Source organism: Limanda limanda, chromosome 8, assembly GCF_963576545.1.
Source record: "Limanda limanda chromosome 8, fLimLim1.1, whole genome shotgun sequence".
Classification (NCBI taxonomy): domain Eukaryota; kingdom Metazoa; phylum Chordata; class Actinopteri; order Pleuronectiformes; family Pleuronectidae; genus Limanda; species Limanda limanda.
The window spans coordinates 3,210,495-3,230,958 of record NC_083643.1 but is presented as its reverse complement, the minus strand read 5'-3'; the positions used below and the strand labels follow the sequence as shown (position 1 = coordinate 3,230,958).

The window sequence follows — 20,464 nt, the reverse complement described above, 5'->3', positions numbered from 1 at the left end:
CGGCCGATGGTCTGAGCTCGACAACTTCAGCAGCCGTCTCCTGGGGGGGGGGGGGGGGGGGGGGGGGGGCTCTTTGTGCCAGGCCGGAGTCGAGTTAGAGGGAAGTGCAATTTTAATGAGGAACCTTTTTTACACCAAATTGCTCGTTTTCACTCAAACCCGAAGTCCTGCTGCACCGAGGGGAATACCCTCCTCTTCCTGTTCCTCCTCCTCCTCCTCCTCCTCCTCCTCCTTCTCCTCCTCAGCTGACAAGCAAACTATAGAAATGACAAACAGTCGATAACTAGTCGAGTCCCCCCCCCCCCGTCCCTGTTTCTCTACACGTCTGCCTTCTTCTCCTCCGTCTCCTCCTGACACGCTTCCCTTCCTCCGCTGCAACTTTCCCTTCTCCACCTCCACCGTGTCCTCCCCCCAGCTGTTTCCTCTGATTTATCTGACGCCGCCGGGCGACAGATGGCGAGCGGCCATGCCAGTGTTCACCAGTTCAATAAATCCAGCCCCTGCGTGTGGGGGGGGGGGCATCTGCTCTGCAAATCCAACTCGTTCTACTGTCACCTTCTGTCTGTCGGCGCTCACCTGGAGAGATTTAACGTTTTTCCTTCTCTAAGATGTTCGTCTCTCCGTCTTCTTACTTATCTGTCCGCTCTCCTTTTCCCGTTTTTCACTTCTCTGCTTCTCCCCCGGCTGCACAAAGAGAATTCATGTCTGTCAGGAGACACTCGGGCCGATGGTCTGAGCTCGACAACTTCAGCAGCCGTCTCCTGGGGGGGGGGGGGGGGGGGGGGGGCTCTTTGTGCCAGGCCGGAGTCGAGTTAGAGGGAAGTGCAATTTTAATGAGGAACCTTTTTTACACCAAATTGCTCGTTTTCACTAAAACCCGAAGTCCTGCTGCACCGAGGGGAATACCCTCCTCTTCCTGTTCCTCCCTCCTCCTCCTCCTCCTCCTCCTCCTTCTCCTCCTCCTCTTCCTCTTCCTCTTCCTCTTCTCTTCCTCTTCCTCTTCCTCTTCCTCTTCCTCTTCCTCTTCTCTTCCTCTTCCTCTTCCTCTTCCTCTCCTCTTCCTCTTCCTCTTCCTCTTCCTCTTCCTCTTCCTCGTCCTCCTCTTCCTCCTCATCCTCCTCGTCCTCCTCCTCGTCCTCCTCCCTCCCTCCTCGTCCTCCTCCTCCTCCTCCTCCTCCTCCTCCTCCTCCTCCTCTTCCTCTTCCTCTTCCTCTTCCTCTTCCTCCCCCTCCTCCTCCTCCTCCTCCTCATCTTCCTCCTCATCTTCCTCATTCTCCTCCTCCTCTCTTTATCTTGTATCTCTCTACTCCCCAGCACTGTACTCGTCCATGGTCCAAGGTCCTCCTCATCATCATCTTCCTCCTCATCCAACTCCTCCTCCTCTTCCTCCTCATCATCATCTTCCTCCTCATCCAACTCCTCCTCCTCTTCCTCCTCCTCCTCCTCCTCCTCCTCCTCCTCATCGTGTCTCTCACTTCCCTGCAGGAGGCTTCAGACACAGACCAGTACAGTTGGGAGTGTTCCAGTTCCTTTCCCAGTGTCGTCACTCGTTTCCAGTCCAGCAGCTTTTTATTAATTTACAGCCAAACGTCAGCACCTGCTATTTACAATCAGTGCAGTTAGATTCTGGGAGGAGGGTAAATACACTGACAGCTGTGAGGCTTAAACTGAGGAGCTGGGGTTTTATTACCAGATTAACACGAGATTTTACTGGTGAAGGAGTTAATTCAGCAAGTGCGGCAAAAAGCCAAATATCCTCGTTCACCTTCGTGAATCTGAGACGAGATTCCAGGGAACTGGAAACAGAGCCGACCAGTAAGTTCTGTCAGGTTCTGGTTTATTGAAAACCTTAATAAAACCCTTTTATGATTGAAGTGGTAAAGTATTGATAAAAGCACAGACGAACACAGACTTGATGATCGTACATCAAACTCAAAGCTTCTGCTTCAGCGGAGCCGTGAGATCCAGCAGCAGACTCTCACCAGGAGTCGGTAACTCCTGAACCCGACCGACGCCGTGTTTCCATCAGCTTTACGACATTGTTTTCCTCCGTCTGAGGTGGAACCGGCTTCCTGTTAACGACGACCTCATGGCTTCACCTGGTCCACTGTCCAATGCTCCCTGGAGTCATACGACTCATAATCAGAACGGGTCCTATAGGTTCCTCAGCTGTAGTTATGTGCTCATCCTCCTGGGTCCTGTGTTCCTTTAGAAACCACAGCTGCAGAAAATAGCCGGTTTTAATTGAAAAGGTGGGAGCACATGCCCCCCCCACTGCTTCCACAGCAGCAGCTACAGTCACTTCAGCCACTATTGTCTTTGTTTTCATTGTGAACGCAGCGTTACTCTTTGTGTAGGTGGAGGCTGAACACACAACCTGTTCGACAACTGTGGCAGAAATAAGGAAGTTACACAATAAGACGGTAGAATTCCTTTAAGCAGCCATCTTCAGTTTTCTTCGAAGTCGTCTTGGAAAGTAAATCTGGTTTCTTTAGAAATGTGGCTGCTGGTTGGATGGAACATTCATTTTAAGTTTCAAGTTTCAAGTTTAACGAAGACACCATTGGCTTAGAGTGGTTTTCCAAAATCTGACATTATAAAACGAATCCATTGATAAAGTTGGGGGTGGGCGGCATGACTTCAAATCAATACCACGATTATTTCAAACCTTTACCTCGATAAAGATTAATGAACGATTCTTTATCCCACCCCCTCCAACACCGGATAAAGAAACACATATTTAACTTCTAACTTCTGATTAGTGTTGGTGAGTGAGTGGTTGCATTGGGTGAAGTTTTCCTCTGATTAACAGACTCGAGCAAGATTAAATCAGTTAGAGGTTATAAACGTTTCCAGTTAATTCCCCAGCCCTGGATAAATTAATCTGCAGATAACCAATAATCCAAACCCTAGTTAATTATTTCTAATCCCGTGTTGTGAGCCTCTCGGGGACTGAGCTCCTGCTTCTCGCTCGGCGGAGAGGAAGTGAAGCCGAGCGTCTGACACGAGTCGGCTGTTCACACGCTCACGAGTTCCCTGGCAGGAGGAACGTGTCAGCAGCTTTTAAATAGATCTCTGTGGAACATCTCAGCCGGAGACTGGCACTGGAACTAACAACAACTCCCAGATACAATGTGCAGCTTCTCTCCTCGAGGCAGGAAGTGTACTGTCAGACCGGCCCTCCTCCTCCTCCTCCCCCTCCTCCTCCTCCTCCTCCTCCTCTTCCTCCTCCTCTCCTCCTCCTCCTCCTCCTCCTCCTCCTCCTCCTCCTCCTCCTCCTCCTCCTCTCCTCCTCCTCCTCCTCCTCCTCCTCCTCCTCCTCCTCCTCCTCCTCCTCCTCCTCACTTTGTGAAGCCTCCACAGCCTCTGAAGAAGTCCGCACTCCAGCCGACCACGTTCTTAACTTTCCGACCCATATTTAGCTTTGTACGTATTTATTTTTAAAAAGTGCGTTTTCTCTTTTCTCGCTGTTCACGTAACAATAGTTGGAGAAGTTTGTAGAAACGAGCAAACAGGAAGTGCAGCTTCGACCAAGTCACACGTTGATCTTGCTCTGTTTACTTATTGTTTTATCCAAACAATTTATTGGATTATCGATCTGTTATTATACAACAAGACCCTTCTGTTGAACTCGAATCCTTTATTATGAGCCAAGAGCTGTTTCCACAGGTCAAAAGTAATACCAGTGCTAATCTGCCCCGAGGAAGTGGAATTATAACCTTTTGTCTCGAAAACTCAACAACAGCTGAATCTCTGCAAGCGAAGATCCCTTAGAAATCGCAAATATCATATCATCTTTAACAAATCTTCTTTTAAAAGTATTTGAGCGTTTTTCTAAAGTCACAACTGACTCTTCCCCCTTTTCCCATTCTCAAAGCTCCATTTGGTTTCCACCTCCTCAGGCTGCAGCAGTGTGCACGTGCGTGTGAGATTGTGTGTCAGTGTGAAAGATTGTGTGTCTTCCACCTCAGGTCACCAGGGAGCTTGTGCCGCTGCTGATGAGCTCACATCCCAAATCTGTTCTCTAATCACCAGGAAGTCCCGAAATGTGGTTTTGTGTCTGGAAACGTTTTCCACCTGAAGCTAAAAGTCACAGAGCGAGAGATGAGGCCGAAGTGTTTTCCAATCAAACTCCTGCCGTCCTGTCCATCACTTCTCGTCTCGTTATCAGGTCTCATACGGCTCTGCTCTCACTCCATCGCTGCCCTCTGGCCGTCTCTTTATCACATTCTCACCTCACACTGACCTCCCTCACAATCCCTCCCTCAGTATTCTGGTGCTGTGACCGAGAGGAGGAGGAAGAGGAGGAAGAGGAGGAGGAGGAAGAGTCGTCTGTTCGCCCGGCGACAACACAAATCTCCCTGCGAGCTAAAGCTAAAGCTAAAGCTTTTTTGAGAGCTGGATCGAAACTCTTCTGTCTGCGCCGTCGCAAAACAAAGACAGAAGAAGATTGAAAGAAAAGTAGATTATTCCAAGTGTTCTACCCCACGGCCATCAGGATTTAAACCTTTATTAAGTTTGGATATTTAATAACGGCATAAAATGTGCGGTTTATCGGTAATATTTGCTAAAATTTGCTCCGACATTTATACGAGACACGGATCAGACGGTGGATCCAGAGAATTGGACGCTCATGGATCCTAATGAAAAACATCAGGCTCCTTTGGCAGACGGATTTCTCTGAGTGTTGATCGGTGCAGCTTGGATGTGTGTGGGGGGGGTGTTTGGCCTTCGTGGAGCGTTTTCAGTTCTAGTTTGTCGAGAAATTCACAAAAATGCAAAATAAATAAAAAACCTGCTCCTAACGTTTAATGGTTTATTTTGTGGCCCCTTTCCCAGTTTCAAGAAGATCTGTAGTATTCAGTAGTTGTTGTTGTTATTCTGCTCACATGAAATACACAAGATACTCGATGGAGGTAAAAACACAAGTTGTACAACTGACAAACAGTAAAACCTCAGTTTCCCTGTGTAGCAGCAGCTGCCTGTCCTTGTTCCCTCAGAAACCTTCGGCTGCTTGTTGTGTTACTGATGAGGAAGCGTGTGTTCTGACTCCTCCTCCTTGTGAAAAGACAAACAGCTTCCAGGCGGCGTTGATTCTCTCCACATGTAGCGACTGTCAGCGATTGGCCGACTGGTGAAAGGTCAACTTCCCTGTGACGTCTCAATGTTCTGCTGCAAGGCCTCTAGACTCAGAACGAGAGATTGTGAACTTGTTTTCTTGCAACTTGACAATCATGTTGTCAGCGTCACATTCTGCAGAGAACAGAAATCAAAAGAAGAGAAATAAGAAATAAGAAAGAAAAACACCTTTTATGTCTTTATGAGTTCAATTGTGAGTGTAAATAACCGACTGATTGGTGCTTTCATTGCGCAGAATTGATTTTTTACCTTCTTTTATACCAAGGACACTTTATTACTATAGATTTAATTGACTCCCTGCAAACCCCTTGTGGACGACTTGCTCTAATTCCCATTAAGATGCCGAGGAAACATTTTAATGGATTCACATTTTCACAATGGGAGAAGTTCTTCATCCTTGTCAATCAATGAACAATCTCTCAGCTGTAAACATCGATACCTTCCAGCTCACTTTGGATTCAGCTCCTCTACAGTCACACACGTTATATATTTATCGTTGTATCGTATTTTCCATCCACAGCTTCAGTTTGTGTGCAAATAAAAGTAAAACGGCGTAAACTGCTTCTCCCAGTTACTTGAATTGGATTTCCTCCACTTTGCTGATGTTTATTATTGCAGTCAGCAGCACTTGTCATGGAGTGAGGACATTATTGTACGAACGGTTACAACGCCAAAGATTCAGCGGTATTCAGTCCAAGTCTGCAGGAGACGAGTCAGCAGACAGGTCGCTGAGATGTGGAATATATTTACAGTAATGCATGAGGCAGGAAATGCTGTAGGAAGTATGATTAATAAGAAACCTGAGCAGAGGGAGGCAGGGGGAGTGGAGGGAGGGAGGGACACAGGAGGCAATAGCAGCGTGTGGGAAAAAGATGGAAAACCCAGATTTGTAATTATGAACATGCTTTCTTTGCAATGTCGCCATAAGTGGTATTGATGTTTGAGATTTCTTCTGTGTTTCGATGCATCTGCTCAGAAGCAGCTGCAGCTCCAAAATCTACTGGAACAACCGGGTGGATTCCTTCAGTTTCTGTTATGCAGTTTTGTGAACATCGGCTAAGTTATGGCAACGTTTTGTTTGCTGTGAAGCAAGTTGTGGTTCAGAGAGATTCACCAACAGGAAGAGCCGCCCTTGAGAGAGAAGCAGTTGTGAAGCTGAGACAAGAGGCGATCACTGGCCGAGCCAATCAAAGTCCTGAGAAGGAAATACTGAGAAATCAGACACTGAACACGTAAATGGCCAAGGACGAGAACTGTGAAGAAACACCTCCTCAGGGCGGAGGTGAAGGAGTCACAGTCCAGAAGGAGAGCAGACACTAAGAGGAGCAGCAGGAATGAGAAGATTGGAACCAGCAATGGGAACAAGTGTTGAGACCAAGATTCACTTTCAGCAAAGTGATGGAAAGGCCGGAGTGTGGAGAACAACAGGATCTGTTCACGATCCACAACATGAAGAATGAGGAGATCCCAGCGTGTCAGTGGATGGAAGTTCAGTCTCATTAGTTTATTTTATTACACTCACCGGTGTGTCATCGTTTCCATTTGCTTCAGCTTGTGAACAACCAGAGACAAACCATTGGATGTTACCTGCAGCATCTAACTAGCACCTGGAGTCTGGGACCACAGCTTGAGGTGGTGGAGACCCAACCTGAGGGAGAATATCTGGGATGATGTTTTATCCTAAAGCTTCTCTGTGTATCCTCGATATTTAAGAACTTTATCAGGTGAAGCTGCTTTAAAACAGACATTAGATGATTCCAGACTTTTTGTAACTTCTGCCTCGTCAGACAAATCCTTTGTGGATCACGTGATAGAAAGTTGTGAGGAGAGTGGTTATCCCAATTTAACAGTTTCAGCCGTTTGAAGATAAAAACAGTTTGAAAAAATAACCTATATTTGGAGAGAAATGCTCATTTGTGTTTTAGAACTTTTTTGATTCCTCTCTCAGATTCATCTCGTGCTCCAGTTTATAATAAATGTTTGATTTCAGTTGCAAATCACGAACAGCTAATCACATCAGAAGCTTTGACATAAATATATGTATTGTTGTCTTTGGTTCTTTTCTGTAGAAGCTACTTGTTTTCAGATTCTCTCAACTAAGATGCATCTGAGCCGTCGTTGTTTTTACCTTTGTGGAAAATGTTGTGAACTCCCTGGCTGCTCAATCTGCAGTTAAATTCACAGCACATACGTTTTGCTTCCCCCTTCCACTCGTAAACCAGCGGATGTGTTATATTAAGCTCTCTCTCTCTCCGGAGCAGCAGCGGTGTTAGAACTCGTTTCCTCCCACTCGCGTCTCGGGAACAATCTGCTTCCTCGGAGCTGCAGCCGCCTGCAGTCGAGAAATCGTCCAAAACAAAGACGAGTAAACTTTCAGACTGATGCAGGGATTGAACAGATGTAAACAGAGAAGAGGAATCTGTACGTGCTCTTCTTCTTCCCTAATGATTCTCACTGTTGGATTCATCTGATCCAAAATCATTGAAACTATTAGACAATGGAGAACAGTGGAGGGGGTGGGGGGGCAGCTCGATAATCGTCTGTATATTTCACTTTTGTTTTTCAATTTCATGCCCAAGCAGTCAGTCCATGTTTCAGGCTATAGCGCCTCCTTCAGTGTGTGTGTGTGTGAGATTTATAGGAGCAATATAAACACTAACTCCTGCTTAACGTCAGCTGCCCCCCCCCCTCCAGACTCCGAACTCGTTCCACTTGTGTCTGTGTCGTCTGGGTTTTATGTGTCTCCGCTGGAGGAGACTCTGCTGCTGTTAGGAAAGAGCAGGTGTGAGAACTGGAATGTTCTTCAGTTCATACAACTCGTGGGAGTTTGGTGTTTCTCATCGAGGATCTGGGTTTTCTCTCCGGCTTCTTGATTGGTTAATTGGAAATTATCTAAATTGAGCGTAGGTGGTTTGAATCCTGCTTCTCGCCCAATGTCTTTCAACAGAAGAGCAGTAGAATGGAGGGATGGAAATTATGACTTTTTAACAGAATATTGTGTCATTTATATTCTTACATTTTCATCATCCTCAAGCTTTAAACATTTATTGTTTTACGATCTAAAAGTGTCCTGATCGCCCCCTGGTGGCTGGCTTCGGTATGGGTCAGAAAACCCTGTCTCCTCCATGTTAGTGGATGGGACATGGACCACAATTAAGAAGTCAAATCATTTTTCTTATCACACTGATAGTTTTGTTTTAATTAGTTATTTGATGATATAGAGAATATGATTGACAGCTCAGACTGACTCACGATTGGTCGAGGGTGCATATTGGCGGGACCCCCCCCGTTTGCTAATGACTCTGACTCTAAATGACGTCATCAGCGTAAGATGATCCAGGATATTTATTAGATTCAACTTTATTGTCATTGCACAGTACAAGTACTTATACAACGAAATGCAGTGTAGCATGTAACCAGAAGTGAAAAAAAAAGGCAGTAAAAGTGCAGAGTATTGTGCTTATTAAAGTGAAAATGTAATAAATAAGATCTGTACAGTAAGAAATATATATGGAATATTACAGTATTAACAGGAATTGTAAGATATAAGAATGATGAATACACTATGAGCAGGATAAAAATATAAATATATATAAATATGAATACACTATAGGCGGGGTAATACAGTAAGTGCAAATGTACAAATGTTCAAATTTTCAGTGGTTGGAGGTCTGGAGGTCTGAGTGCTTTTTTTCTGAATAGTGAGACGGATTCAAGATGCATGATCTGTATTTATGTACAGACAAATATTCTTAGATTCACAGTAACTTGCCATTTCTCCGTGTTGAACTGAGACACAGTTTGTTTTATCCTCTTGTCACCTCAGGGCTTCAGGAGATAACTCCAGGTCTCTAGTTGTACAGGTCGCTGTGTGATTGCTCTGTTAAATCTCCTCCTGCTGCAGTGAGCTTCACGGACCTGCTCCTGGGAAGAGATGTGTTCTCTCTGTGTCCATTAGGAAACCTCGGGGAAACCATTACCTTCCCTCTCACCGAGGAACACAACGGCCGAGATCACACACCGGAAACAAAAAAAAAGCACATTACAGTGTTATCCATCTAATGCACCGTTACTCCCCCTGTGCCACCCGGCCTTCTGTTCCCTTTCTCCGTCTCATAATCCCTCTGTTTTTCTCTTTGTTTCCCTCGTTCGCCCCCTCTACCCCTCGCTCCCTCGCTCTCTTCTATCTCCAGGGCCAGCATCGTCCAGAAGAGAATCATCTATTTCCAGGAAGAGGGCTCGCTCACCATCCGGCTTTGTGAGAAAGGTAATTACAGCCGCCCATCGTCGAGCTCACCTCTCCCTCTTTTGGCTGCTCATCTTTTCATCCTTGACCGCTCATCATCAAACCATTATCCCTCGTTTTATCTGTTGTTGTGTTTCACGCCTCTGGAGCAGAGCAGCTGCCAGGGCTTTGTTCTGTGTCTGAAATAAAGTATGAAAACTGCAGGGGACAGTGATTTATGGAACTCGTGGGAGTCTGCGTGGAATTTAAATATTCCTTTGACGTCAGATCTTTTGTTATCCACCTGCAGAAAGTTTCTGGAAAGTTGACAGGACTCTCTGAGCTCTGACGCACCATTTAATGTCCAATAAATCCCAGAGTCTGGACAAACGATTTCTCAAACTTAATCTTGGGGGGGTTTTTCACTTTCATCAAATCATCCTCTCCTCGACAGAATCTAATTTTCCAGACTATTATGCAAACCAATCAAGCCACGCCGTTTCAATTTGACGACATAAGTTAGGTACCTTTACTTTTTTGACTCATTCTGCATTAAATTAGTTTTTTTTACCCCCTAAAATAGTTTGGCCGCTCATAAATATTCAGGTTCTCCTCTTGACCTGTCTTTTCAAAACACTGGTCAAGGGCAGCAACTGAATATTCATGAGTCCACGTCAAGGCTAATGTGTCATTTTAATATCGGGTTTATTCCCTAGATGTAATTTTGTGACATTCTCTCCGTTCCAGGTTATTGTCATTTATCTGGTGATTTATTCAGGTGTGAATTTGCTCGTCTGTGTTTAATCTATCATGTCTGTCTGTGCATCTTGTTTCCCCTGGAATCTTAACACGTATATGATCGTATGTGCATCACCTCCCGTCTCCTCCTCAGAGCGCCTGCTGGGTGAAGCCACAGAAGCTCCGGCCATGGAGTGCTGCGCCTGCGGAACAGCCAAGTATCGGCTCACCTTCTTCGGCAACTGGTCGGAGAAAGTGCATCCGAAGGATTACCCACGTGAGTTCAGACCACCGGGCACAACCGAGGAGCTGCAGGGAAACTCAGCTGAGATTTATATGCAGCAGGAAGTTGTTTAAACTGTAGTAAAAATGGGTTTAGGAAAAAAAAATGATGAACTATAGACAGGTTATTCTATCAGAGCTTAACAACTGGAAAGAAGCAGGTAAAGTTATTAATGGGCTGCATTTATGTCGCACGTTATTGGTTTTAACGACCACTTTACTATACAGGTCACATTCACACACGTTCCTACAGGACTGCTACACTCGCTCATCGATCACAGCCCCCCCCTGGCTCTGTCCAGCTAAATAAGAGTTGTTTCTTCTTTGTTTTATTTAACTTGGAAAGCCGAGGAGAGCATTAAGGGTCAATGTGCTGCAAACAGAAACACAGAGAAAAGAGCTTTAGAGAAACTGAGGAACTCCTCCAGTAGTTATTTATCCTCGCGCCCTGACTTCCTGTCCCCCAGGACGAGCCAACCACTGGTCGGCTCTGATTGGTGCGTCCCACTCCAGGAGCTACGTGCTGTGGGAGTACGGAGGCTACGCCAGCGAGGGCGTCCGGCAGGTGGCCGAGCTCGGGTCACCCATCAAGATGGAAGAGGAGATTCGCCAAAAGGTAGAAATGGCTTCTTACTGCATTTCTAATTGAACAGCATTCATTCAATGTCTGTCCTCTGGTTTTCTGACGACTAAATATGAATGCTGGTGTGAAGGGATCCAAACTGTCAATACAAGAAAATACAAGAAAATACAAGAATATACAAGAAAATACAAGAAAATACAAGAAAATACAAGAAAATACAAGAATATACAAGAAAATACAAGAATATACAAGAAAATACAAAAATATACAAGAATATACAAGAATATACAAGAAAATACAAGAAAATACAAGAATATACAAGAAAATACAAGAAAATACAAGAAAATACAAGAAAATACAAGAAAATACAAGAATATACAAGAAAATACAAGAATATACAAGAAAATACAAGAATATACAAGAAAATACAAGAATATACAAGAAAATACAAGAAAATACAAGAAAATACAAGAAAATACAAGAATATACAAGAAAATACAAGAATATACAAGAAAATACAAGAAAATACAAGAAAATACAAAAAAATACAAGAATATACAAGAAAATACAAGAAAATACAAGAAAATACAAGAAAATACAAGAAAATACAAAAAAATACAAGAATATACAAGAAAATACAAGAAAATACAAGAAAATACAAGAAAATACAAGAATATACAAGAAAATACAAGAATATACAAGAAAATACAAGAAAATACAAGAAAATACAAAAAAATACAAGAATATACAAGAAAATACAAGAAAATACAAGAAAATACAAGAAAATACAAGAAAATACAAAAAAATACAAGAATATACAAGAAAATACAAGAAAATACAAGAAAATACAAGAAAATACAAGAATATACAAGAAAATACAAGAATATACAAGAAAATACAAGAAAATACAAGAAAATACAAAAAAAATACAAGAATATATAAGAATCCAGTACACTCCCACTGCAACATTCATCAGTGTCACTTCAGCTGCTGGTGATATGTTCTCACGCCTCCTCGCCATTTGTCAGGAGCTATTACAACACACTGTGAGGTTAATGACAGGCTGAGGCAATAAAATCTGAAATAAAACACACACAGACGCGCACACACACACAGACACACACATTAATGTCAACATGTCAGCTGATGAATGTGCAATACGGTGAAATTCAGTGAACTCTGCCTTCAGGGGATCAGATATTTTGGATTTAAACCCGAGAGCGTAGACTGTTGTGTCAGCTTTTCAGGTGTGTGTCTGTGTGCGTGTGTGTGTGTGTGTGTGTGTGTTTGTATGTGTGTCTGTGTGTGTGTGTGGCACTGACAGGGTAGAGAGCATGACAGGACACAGCTGTAGACGTGTGTGCTTGTGCATACTTGAGTGTGTATTCAGCCGAGTCAAATACGTGCATGACTTTTAAAATCCATACAGGGTTGGCTGATGTGACAGTATATTTATAAATATATATATTGGGAGTTTATAGAAAGTGTCCAACTCCTCCACTTATATAAAACCCTCACGTCCACATTCCCACACTCTCACAACTCGGTGAGATTAAAAACAAATTGAAACTAACATGAAATCTTTATTCAAACACACATTCTGTTATTTTCAGATGTTTCGGTGAATTAAAAACACTTTTGCATTCAGACTTTGGGCTGAAACACTGAGGATAAAGTTTGTTTTATCAGTTGTTGGTTCTTCTTCCTCTTCGCTGACTCACTTGAGGAAGAGGAGAACATGTCAGTGTCCCGGTATAATAACATGTGATGAATCCACACGTTACATGTGTGGTGCTGCCGTGTGCCGGCTGGACTCCGGCTCACAGTCGCACACACACACACACACACTCATTCTGCCTCTGTGGGCTCTGAAAGGTGAGCCCGACCATTTGCTGGGGGAACAATAGCGTGTTGTTAGTGGTCTGTCAGCGTGGTGTGTGCCTGTCACTTTGGGTTTGGGCGGTTGTGTGGAGACGCCAGCGGCTGACGGACGGGCCTAACTCCTCTGCTGGCTGCCTCTGTCTGTCTCCGGGCTAATAACCACCCTGACACAATGGAAACTTCAGCCCATTTCATAGCGGAATGAGACGGCTTGATTGTGTACTGTCGACTGGAATGTCAGCCGTTGAGCTGCAGAATGAAACAGCTTGATTGTACACTGTACACTGGAATGTCGGCCATTGGGTTTTTTTCCTGGGGACTTTCTGTCACAGGCCGTCTTTAAACGTTTTCTAATCCCGGCTCTGAAGAGGTTTTCTGCTCTGACTCGTCCGCTAAGTGAAAACTGAGATTTTTCACTTGTAATCACAGTTGGCAGCAGAGTGAGATGGAGTTTAATTTTCCATCTGACAAGCAGTATTAAAACTTAACACAATAAATCTATCAATTATATCTGTTACGTCCATTATAGCACATTAACATTGAGTCTAAAGTACTTTAAAACAATCTGTAAAGATCTTATTTGTGGCCGACAAGCTGCAAAGATTCAGTTTTTAATTTTTAGATCCATATCTAATAAAATCAGAAATCTGTCTGTATGTGGAACATATATCTCGAGGAACTATTTATCTAATCGTCTTCATACTTGTCAAATGTGTTGATCAGAGCCCGAGGAAGAGTTGGGTTGAATTGATTGATACCAGTCTCATATATGTGCATCAAATGTGAAGCTTATTATAAAGACTGGAAAACACCTCGATGAGCAAAAATCTGCCTACAAACCTCATTAAGTAACATGTTATATCACGTTTTCTTGATCTGTGCACAAGTGTAAATATGTAAAAAGTTATTTTCACTACGTACGTGGAACTTTATCTTGTCAGTTCTCTTTAAAGTGAGCCACAGGGAAGCAGACGATAGTTGGAGGATTAAGTAAAGCAGCTGGAAAGTTGAATTTGTGTGAATCAGGGCGAACGTGAGGCCCGTGAGAGACGGATCATCTTCATAACTTCAGCAGATTGATTCTAACGTGATTATTTACACGACTTTGTCTCTTAAATGGAAAGTAGAACGACTGGAGTCTGGATTTTTCCTTCAATTCATTTCACCATGTTTGTCGTACTCAGCTTCACACTTAAGAGTTTTCGTGTTTGTGTCTAAAAGTTATCTTTTCTACACACACACCAACACACACACACACACACACACACACACATTTCACACACTCTCTTCAGTTCCCTGGGGCCGACCGGGCCGACACCAGAGCTGCTGCTGTAAAGGTGGGAAGCCGACATGGGTCAGTAATCCCTGTCTTAGCTGAGAATCCCAACCATCCACAGGAGCAATCAGCTGTGGTGATGTGAGGACAAAGCCTCGAGACCAACCTCTGCAGCCCAGGGTCCACCTACGCCCCCCCGAACTCACACACAAGACAGGCGGGCAGACAGAGACACACACAGACCTGAGAGCTGGTTACACGTCACAACGTCTCTGTCTAAAACTTCTTGATACTCGTGCACCGCAGGAAGTCATCGTTAACAGTCAGAAACTAAAAACCAGTTTGTTCTGTTGACTCAGCATTCTGCTCGAACTCAATGAGTCTCACGGTCAAAGTTGAGTTGCTCCTGCAAACCGTGCTTTTCTAAATCCCGACCCAACTCTCAGTCGCTCCTGCTTGTTTGCTCAGGTTGAACTTGGCCGAGCGTGTGAGCACAGAGACTCGGGGAACAGGACCCGACTCGCACGAGCCCTGAGGAAAAAATGCATGAAGTAAAGTTCATTTTCTAAAAAGCTGCTTCAAGGCAAACATCAGCTCATACCAACAAGACACCGGCTGCTCACTGGCTGAGCGTCCCGGCTCCTGCTCCCTGGAAACCAGCTTCTCCAGCAGCTGACTGCAGGTTCCAGGGACAAGTTCAAACACGGCCGAGAGCCTGAAGTGATCCTGTCTCTTGAGTGAAGCTGTCAGAACGAGCTGAAGGTCTTCTGGAGACAAACAGCACGAGAGGAGAAGAAGAAGCAAGAAGGAAAGTTTAGGATTCTTTGACTTCACACAGGATTTCTGTGTTTTTAGACTAAATCTGTCGGATTTTGTTTTGCACGAAGCAACAAGTGTTTCAAGATGGATTTAACATTTCCTCTTAACTGCAAAAACAATTGTGGTAAACTAGAATTTCACCCACTAATGCTCATACCTGGTTTAAAGCTACATTTAAAAAAGCTACATCTGAATTATTTGTTATTGTTTCCTCATGTGATTTTCTTTCTCTCCTGGCTCCTCATCTGTCTCTCATTCAAATCCAGCCGACTACTTTGTTATATACATTTTTTAGATAATGTTGAAATTGTTTACAGATGTGACATTTTGAAGACGTATCGCTATCACACAAAACAAAAACATTTTGACAGCTCAACTACCCCAGATGTGAGAGAAAAGATCTCGAGAAGAAGCAATAAGGAAAGTTTAGGATTCTTTGACTTCATAAGCGATTTCTGTGTTTTTAGCCGAAATCTGTCGGATCTTGTTTTGCACGAAGCTACTAGTGTTCCAAGATGGATTTAACATTTCCTCTTGACCGCACAAAATTTTTTGTAAACTAGAGTTTCACCCACTAATGCACATACCCAGTTTGAAGCTGCATTTAAATAAGCTAGTTTTTTTTATATCCACACCATTTGCACAGATTTATAGATATTTAAAGATGTGCCTGTTATTTATTCATCAAGGTGCATTATTCCCTGGGAAAAGGGAAAATCAGAATCAGAATCAGAATCAGAATCAGAAAGGATTTATTGCCAAGTAGGTTTACACCTACCTGGAATTTTCTTTGGTAAATAGATGCATACATAGAACATCAAGCATATAAGTACTTCACATAAGAAAGAAATAACTGTATATAAAACAAAACAAAAATATAAACAAGATATAAAAAGTTAAATAAAGAGTAAAATGCAAAACAGGAGAGAAATGTGGATGTGCAATATGCAATATACTGTTATGTGTGTTAACGAAAGAGGGAAAAAAATTGCTTCTCTTTCTCATGTAACCTAATATTTACAAATATGAAAACTATGATACATATGTACATGTTGAATACACTGATATTTGAATGAGCCGATGTTAAACCGAAGCCACTCGTATCAGCAGGATGAGATCAGACTGTTTTATCCACAGGAGCAGGAATCATCTTTTTAATGTCACCACCACTTCACTCCACAGACAAAATTACACCACACAGCTAATTATTGATTGCTTTGGAAATGCCACGTGCAGCCGAGAGTGTGTAACGATCACACGAGCTGGGGGGGGGGGGGGCAGGAAGTGAGGATCTGCTGGCCGAGGTGTAAATCCTCAACCTTTTCCAGCTGCCACCATCGCGCCGACACGGGACAAAGAAATAATCTGCGGCTACGTGATTATGACTGCATGTGAAATGCCAGCTGCTCTGTCAGCAAGTGAGATCGCACCCGGGATCAGACGGCGAAATGTCAAGAGCGGGCGACCAGCGAGTCGTTGGTATCGACGGCGAGGAGGAGCCGGGCGCCGTCAGTGAGGTTTTAATGAAGCTACCGAGGTTCTCTCATGGCTCCAGCTGTGGTGAGAAGCCAGTAGACCTGCGATTCTCAGCCAGTGCCGCTGCTAGCCATGTTGGTGCCCTAAGCATAACTCCTTTATGATGCCCCCCCCCCCCCGAGAAAAAAACGTTTGTTTCTGCCAGTTTAACATTTTATTAAAACGAAAAAGGAAAATCTACTTAACACAGTACACAGAACAGCCAAAACATACATACACACAAGTATCGGGATGTGCAAAATCTTCGTAGAAATTAAATAGTCTTCCATAAATACAAACTTAAAAGCAGAAGTATAGAAGTTAGCAATCTTCTTCAATAAAGAAAAGATTTAGAAGGAGAAAAATCACACAATTTTACTTTACTTTGTAAACACACTATGTAGAACAGCTAAAACACACACATTCAAGTAAAGTCCAAAAACAAAATATTCAAACAAAGAATCTTATACCGAAAAAATTATATACATTTAATACTGTAAGCCTGCAGCCAAGGTGCTCTCCCCCTTTATTTATCAACTGTTTGATGAATCTAATCTAATATAAAAGCATAATAGAATGTAAAGTAAAGTAACATCTAGCTGGCGTCAGTTAGGCCTACTTGTAAAATGCATAATGTTTAACAGTAAAATCTCAATTTAGCTTGCACCTAAGTTATAACATATTTGAGTGTGCTAACATTAGCAATAATCTCAGCTAGTTCGAGGTGTATGCATAGGCTAACCATTAACGAACCATCATAACTTTTTTTGAGCAATTAAATATATCTCTTGTTCTGCCTGTTTTGTGATACACATGCCTAAAAGCTGCCTGATATTTCTATGCTGAAATAATATCGGCATTATAATTGTAAGCTATTTTATTTAATGACGTTATTGTCGAGGGTTGATTTGTATTTCCTGTTCTAAGCGGGTTGTTGGTAGTGACTCTTATTTTGAAAGGGTTTTTTAAAGGAAGTGGGCTGTGTGATGAGTGAAGTCGAGCCGTGGGCCTGTCTGCCCTCCAGCGAGCGTGAAGCACAGAGACACCTGAGGCCTCCGCACACAGTCGCTCTCATTTCCATGACAAAGTGTGAGTCTGACAGAAAAGTGCGACTGTTGGAAATGTAGAATGTGTCCCGGTGACCTTCAGTGAGGAGATGGCTCCGGGCGGGAGGCTGAAGTTTGAAGTTTTTTTGTACTTTTGGTCTGAGGCGACTCACACAATCTGCTGTGGAAGTCATTTTGAATTCAGCTCCATATCTTTGTTAATGTTCTTTTTATTGATTTCCCACCTTTTGTTTCTGTGGCTCAGACGTGGAATCTCAAGAAAACCTGGAGGGGGTTTCTTCATATTGGGACAAACTTTAACTCAAGGATGAACTTCTTAGATTATTGTGGTCAAGGTCAAAGGTCAAGCTCCTTATGACCACACAAAGAACGGTTGGCCTTGTGAACTCCGTATCTTAGCAACACATCGAGGGAATCCTTTCTAATTTGGCAAAAACATTTACTTGGGATCAAAGATGAACTGATTGGACTTTGGTGGTCAAAGATCAGGGTCAATGTGACTTATCCATTACCTCGTGAACATTCATGTTAAAAACACCTTCAGTTAGTTTCACAGATGAACGGATTCAATTTTTGGGGTCAAAGGTCACAGTGACCTCACGTACATCTGAAGCTTTGTGCATCTGCTGGTTTGTTTATTCTACTTTTATGCTTCTTCTTTCTCATTTATTGTTTCCTCATGTGATTTTCTTTCTCTCCTGCCTCCTCATCTGTCTCTCGTTCAAATCCAGCCGGCTACTTTATTATATACATTTTTTACTTAGTGTTGAAATTGTTTACAGATGTGACAATTTGAAGATGTATTGCAAACACACAAGAACCAATTTTGAATGGCTCAACTACCCCAAGGTGAGAGGAAAGATCTCGAGAGCTAAATATTTTTATATTCAAATTGAGAACCGCTGCAACATCAAATGTAAATGTGTAATATCATTGTACAGATGTGGTACATGATTTAGTTTTACTCTTAAATATAAAAAAAAATGTAAATGTTCTTTCTTTCATCCTTCCATCCTCTTCCATGAGAATCCATAAATTTGAATATAAAAAAGATTTGAGTCCATAAATCTGTCGCTTCTCTTTTCTTTTAAGAACCGTTGACGTTAAATACTTCAAATCCACCGTCCTCACTCTTGCATATTTATTTTTCCTTCTTATTTGCATCTTTCCTTCTTCCATCCATCACTTTCTCTCCTGTCTCCTCCTTCTCTCCTGACGGTTTCCTGACCAACTGATCGATGCTCAAGCTCTCATGAGCCAATCCCCACAATTCTCCACTCTCTCGTTTTCTGCTCTCCTCTCATTTTTGACTGTTTTCTGTTTGTTTTGAAAAGGCCTTACTTCAGACAGATGTCAGAGAGAGCTATCATTCACTCTACTGCAAACACTTTGCAGGTCGGACGGGCGAACACACAGAGCTCCAGGTGCAGCAGCAGCACTCCACAGTTCCCCGGTCCTTTCTCTCTCCTGTCAGATTACGAGCGTGGTGAAGCTAAGTGAGAGAATCTCTGTGTGCACCTTCTCTAACTGTCACTGCTGCTCTGAGAGGTTTTTTGTGGAGCCGTCACCGCTTCACACTCGTCTGAGAGGAATGTTTGTGCTGCTGCTCGGCCGGGAGACTCACCCCCCCTCCACCCCCCCCTCCCGTCTGCTTGGGCGAGAGCCAGAGTCGGATTCCGACATGCGTGAAGGAGAGAGAGAGACTCGGCTCTGCTCCTCTTCTCTCACTCCGTCGTCCTGTCGTTTATATTCACGTCGTGCCAAACTATCACAGGGTTACATCCGTGAACTTTTATATAATAATATAAAGAGCAGTCGGGACCTGTCATATAATACACAGGGATAATAATACTATAACAGTATAAGAGAGAGCTGCAGCCGTGACTCCGTGTTCAGTCGAGCTTCTCTTTGTTTCAGATTGTCGACAAATGTTGCAGCACCAGGATTCAGGATATTCTGGCTTTAATTTTGTACAATAGGAGGAAGCGGAGAAACACTTTTCATCTGTCATTACAGTGTATGTGTCAGAAATGTTATATCGTTATAGTTTTTAATCCAAACAAAACCTTGAGGAGCACAAAGAACTGCACAAACTGAAGCACTGGACTCAAATCTTTATTTTACGACAAAACGTTTCCTTAAAATGGGAAACAGGGACTCAGGAAGTGTTGGGTGAAGCAGAAACATTCAATTCAGATTACTCAAACAGCTTTGTAATTTTTATCTTTAAAGGGACTCTCACCTTTGTTGCATTTTTACACTTTTTTTGGATAAGGTTAAATTGGTATTAATAAGGTAATGACACTCTAAAATGCAAGACAGACCCACCAGGAGTAAAAACAAACAATTCTTTCACTCTCATAATATTTAGTGAAAACTTCAACCAATAAAATTCTTCGGACCGAAGGACCTTATTGGCCGACAGACCTGTCTGTTTGCTGCATGGACATGCAGGTTTTCCGTCTGCTTCTTGTGGCGCATTCGGGCCCGCGTCATCAAGGCATGTGAATGTAAATGTATATAACTTACCGAATCCATTGCTTTGGTAAACAAAAACTCACGTGCGTGCGCGGAGGCAGTAGGTTGTAAGTCTGCTTGTGTAAATAAAGTTTCTTAAATAAAACACCGCGGATGGGAACGAGGGGGTGGGGCATTGGAGGAAGGCGGGATGATTTGAATGTGCTGTAATTCTCAAATGCAACAAAGGTAAGAGTCCCTTTAAATCTCTGACTCTGAAACTTCTCCACTCGCACAAACGCGTCTTCATCTAAATGTACGGAAGCTTCACCAGACACACATTTGAATCTTTGTCTGTAAATGTGCATGAAGTCATGCATCGTCTAAAACTCCTCATTCCTCCTGAAGAAGACCACAACCTGCAGGTTCTGTTCCTCGGCATCGGAGACTGCGTTGTTAATTGGAAGCAGAGAGCTGAGGTG

At 43.1% G+C, this 20,464-nt stretch overlaps 1 protein-coding gene across 1 annotated transcript in view; it reads left to right on the top strand.

Annotated features, from left to right (window-relative positions):
* LOC133008877 (spondin-1-like) overlaps window positions 1-20,464 on the top strand; it is an 80,370-nt gene that overhangs the window by 17,764 nt on the left and 42,142 nt on the right. Inside the window, exons 4-6 of the mRNA XM_061076243.1 lie at window positions 9,333-9,406; window positions 10,257-10,379; window positions 10,852-11,000. Coding sequence (XP_060932226.1) covers window positions 9,333-9,406; window positions 10,257-10,379; window positions 10,852-11,000 — 346 coding nt within the window. The remainder of the gene's footprint in view (window positions 1-9,332; window positions 9,407-10,256; window positions 10,380-10,851; window positions 11,001-20,464) is intronic.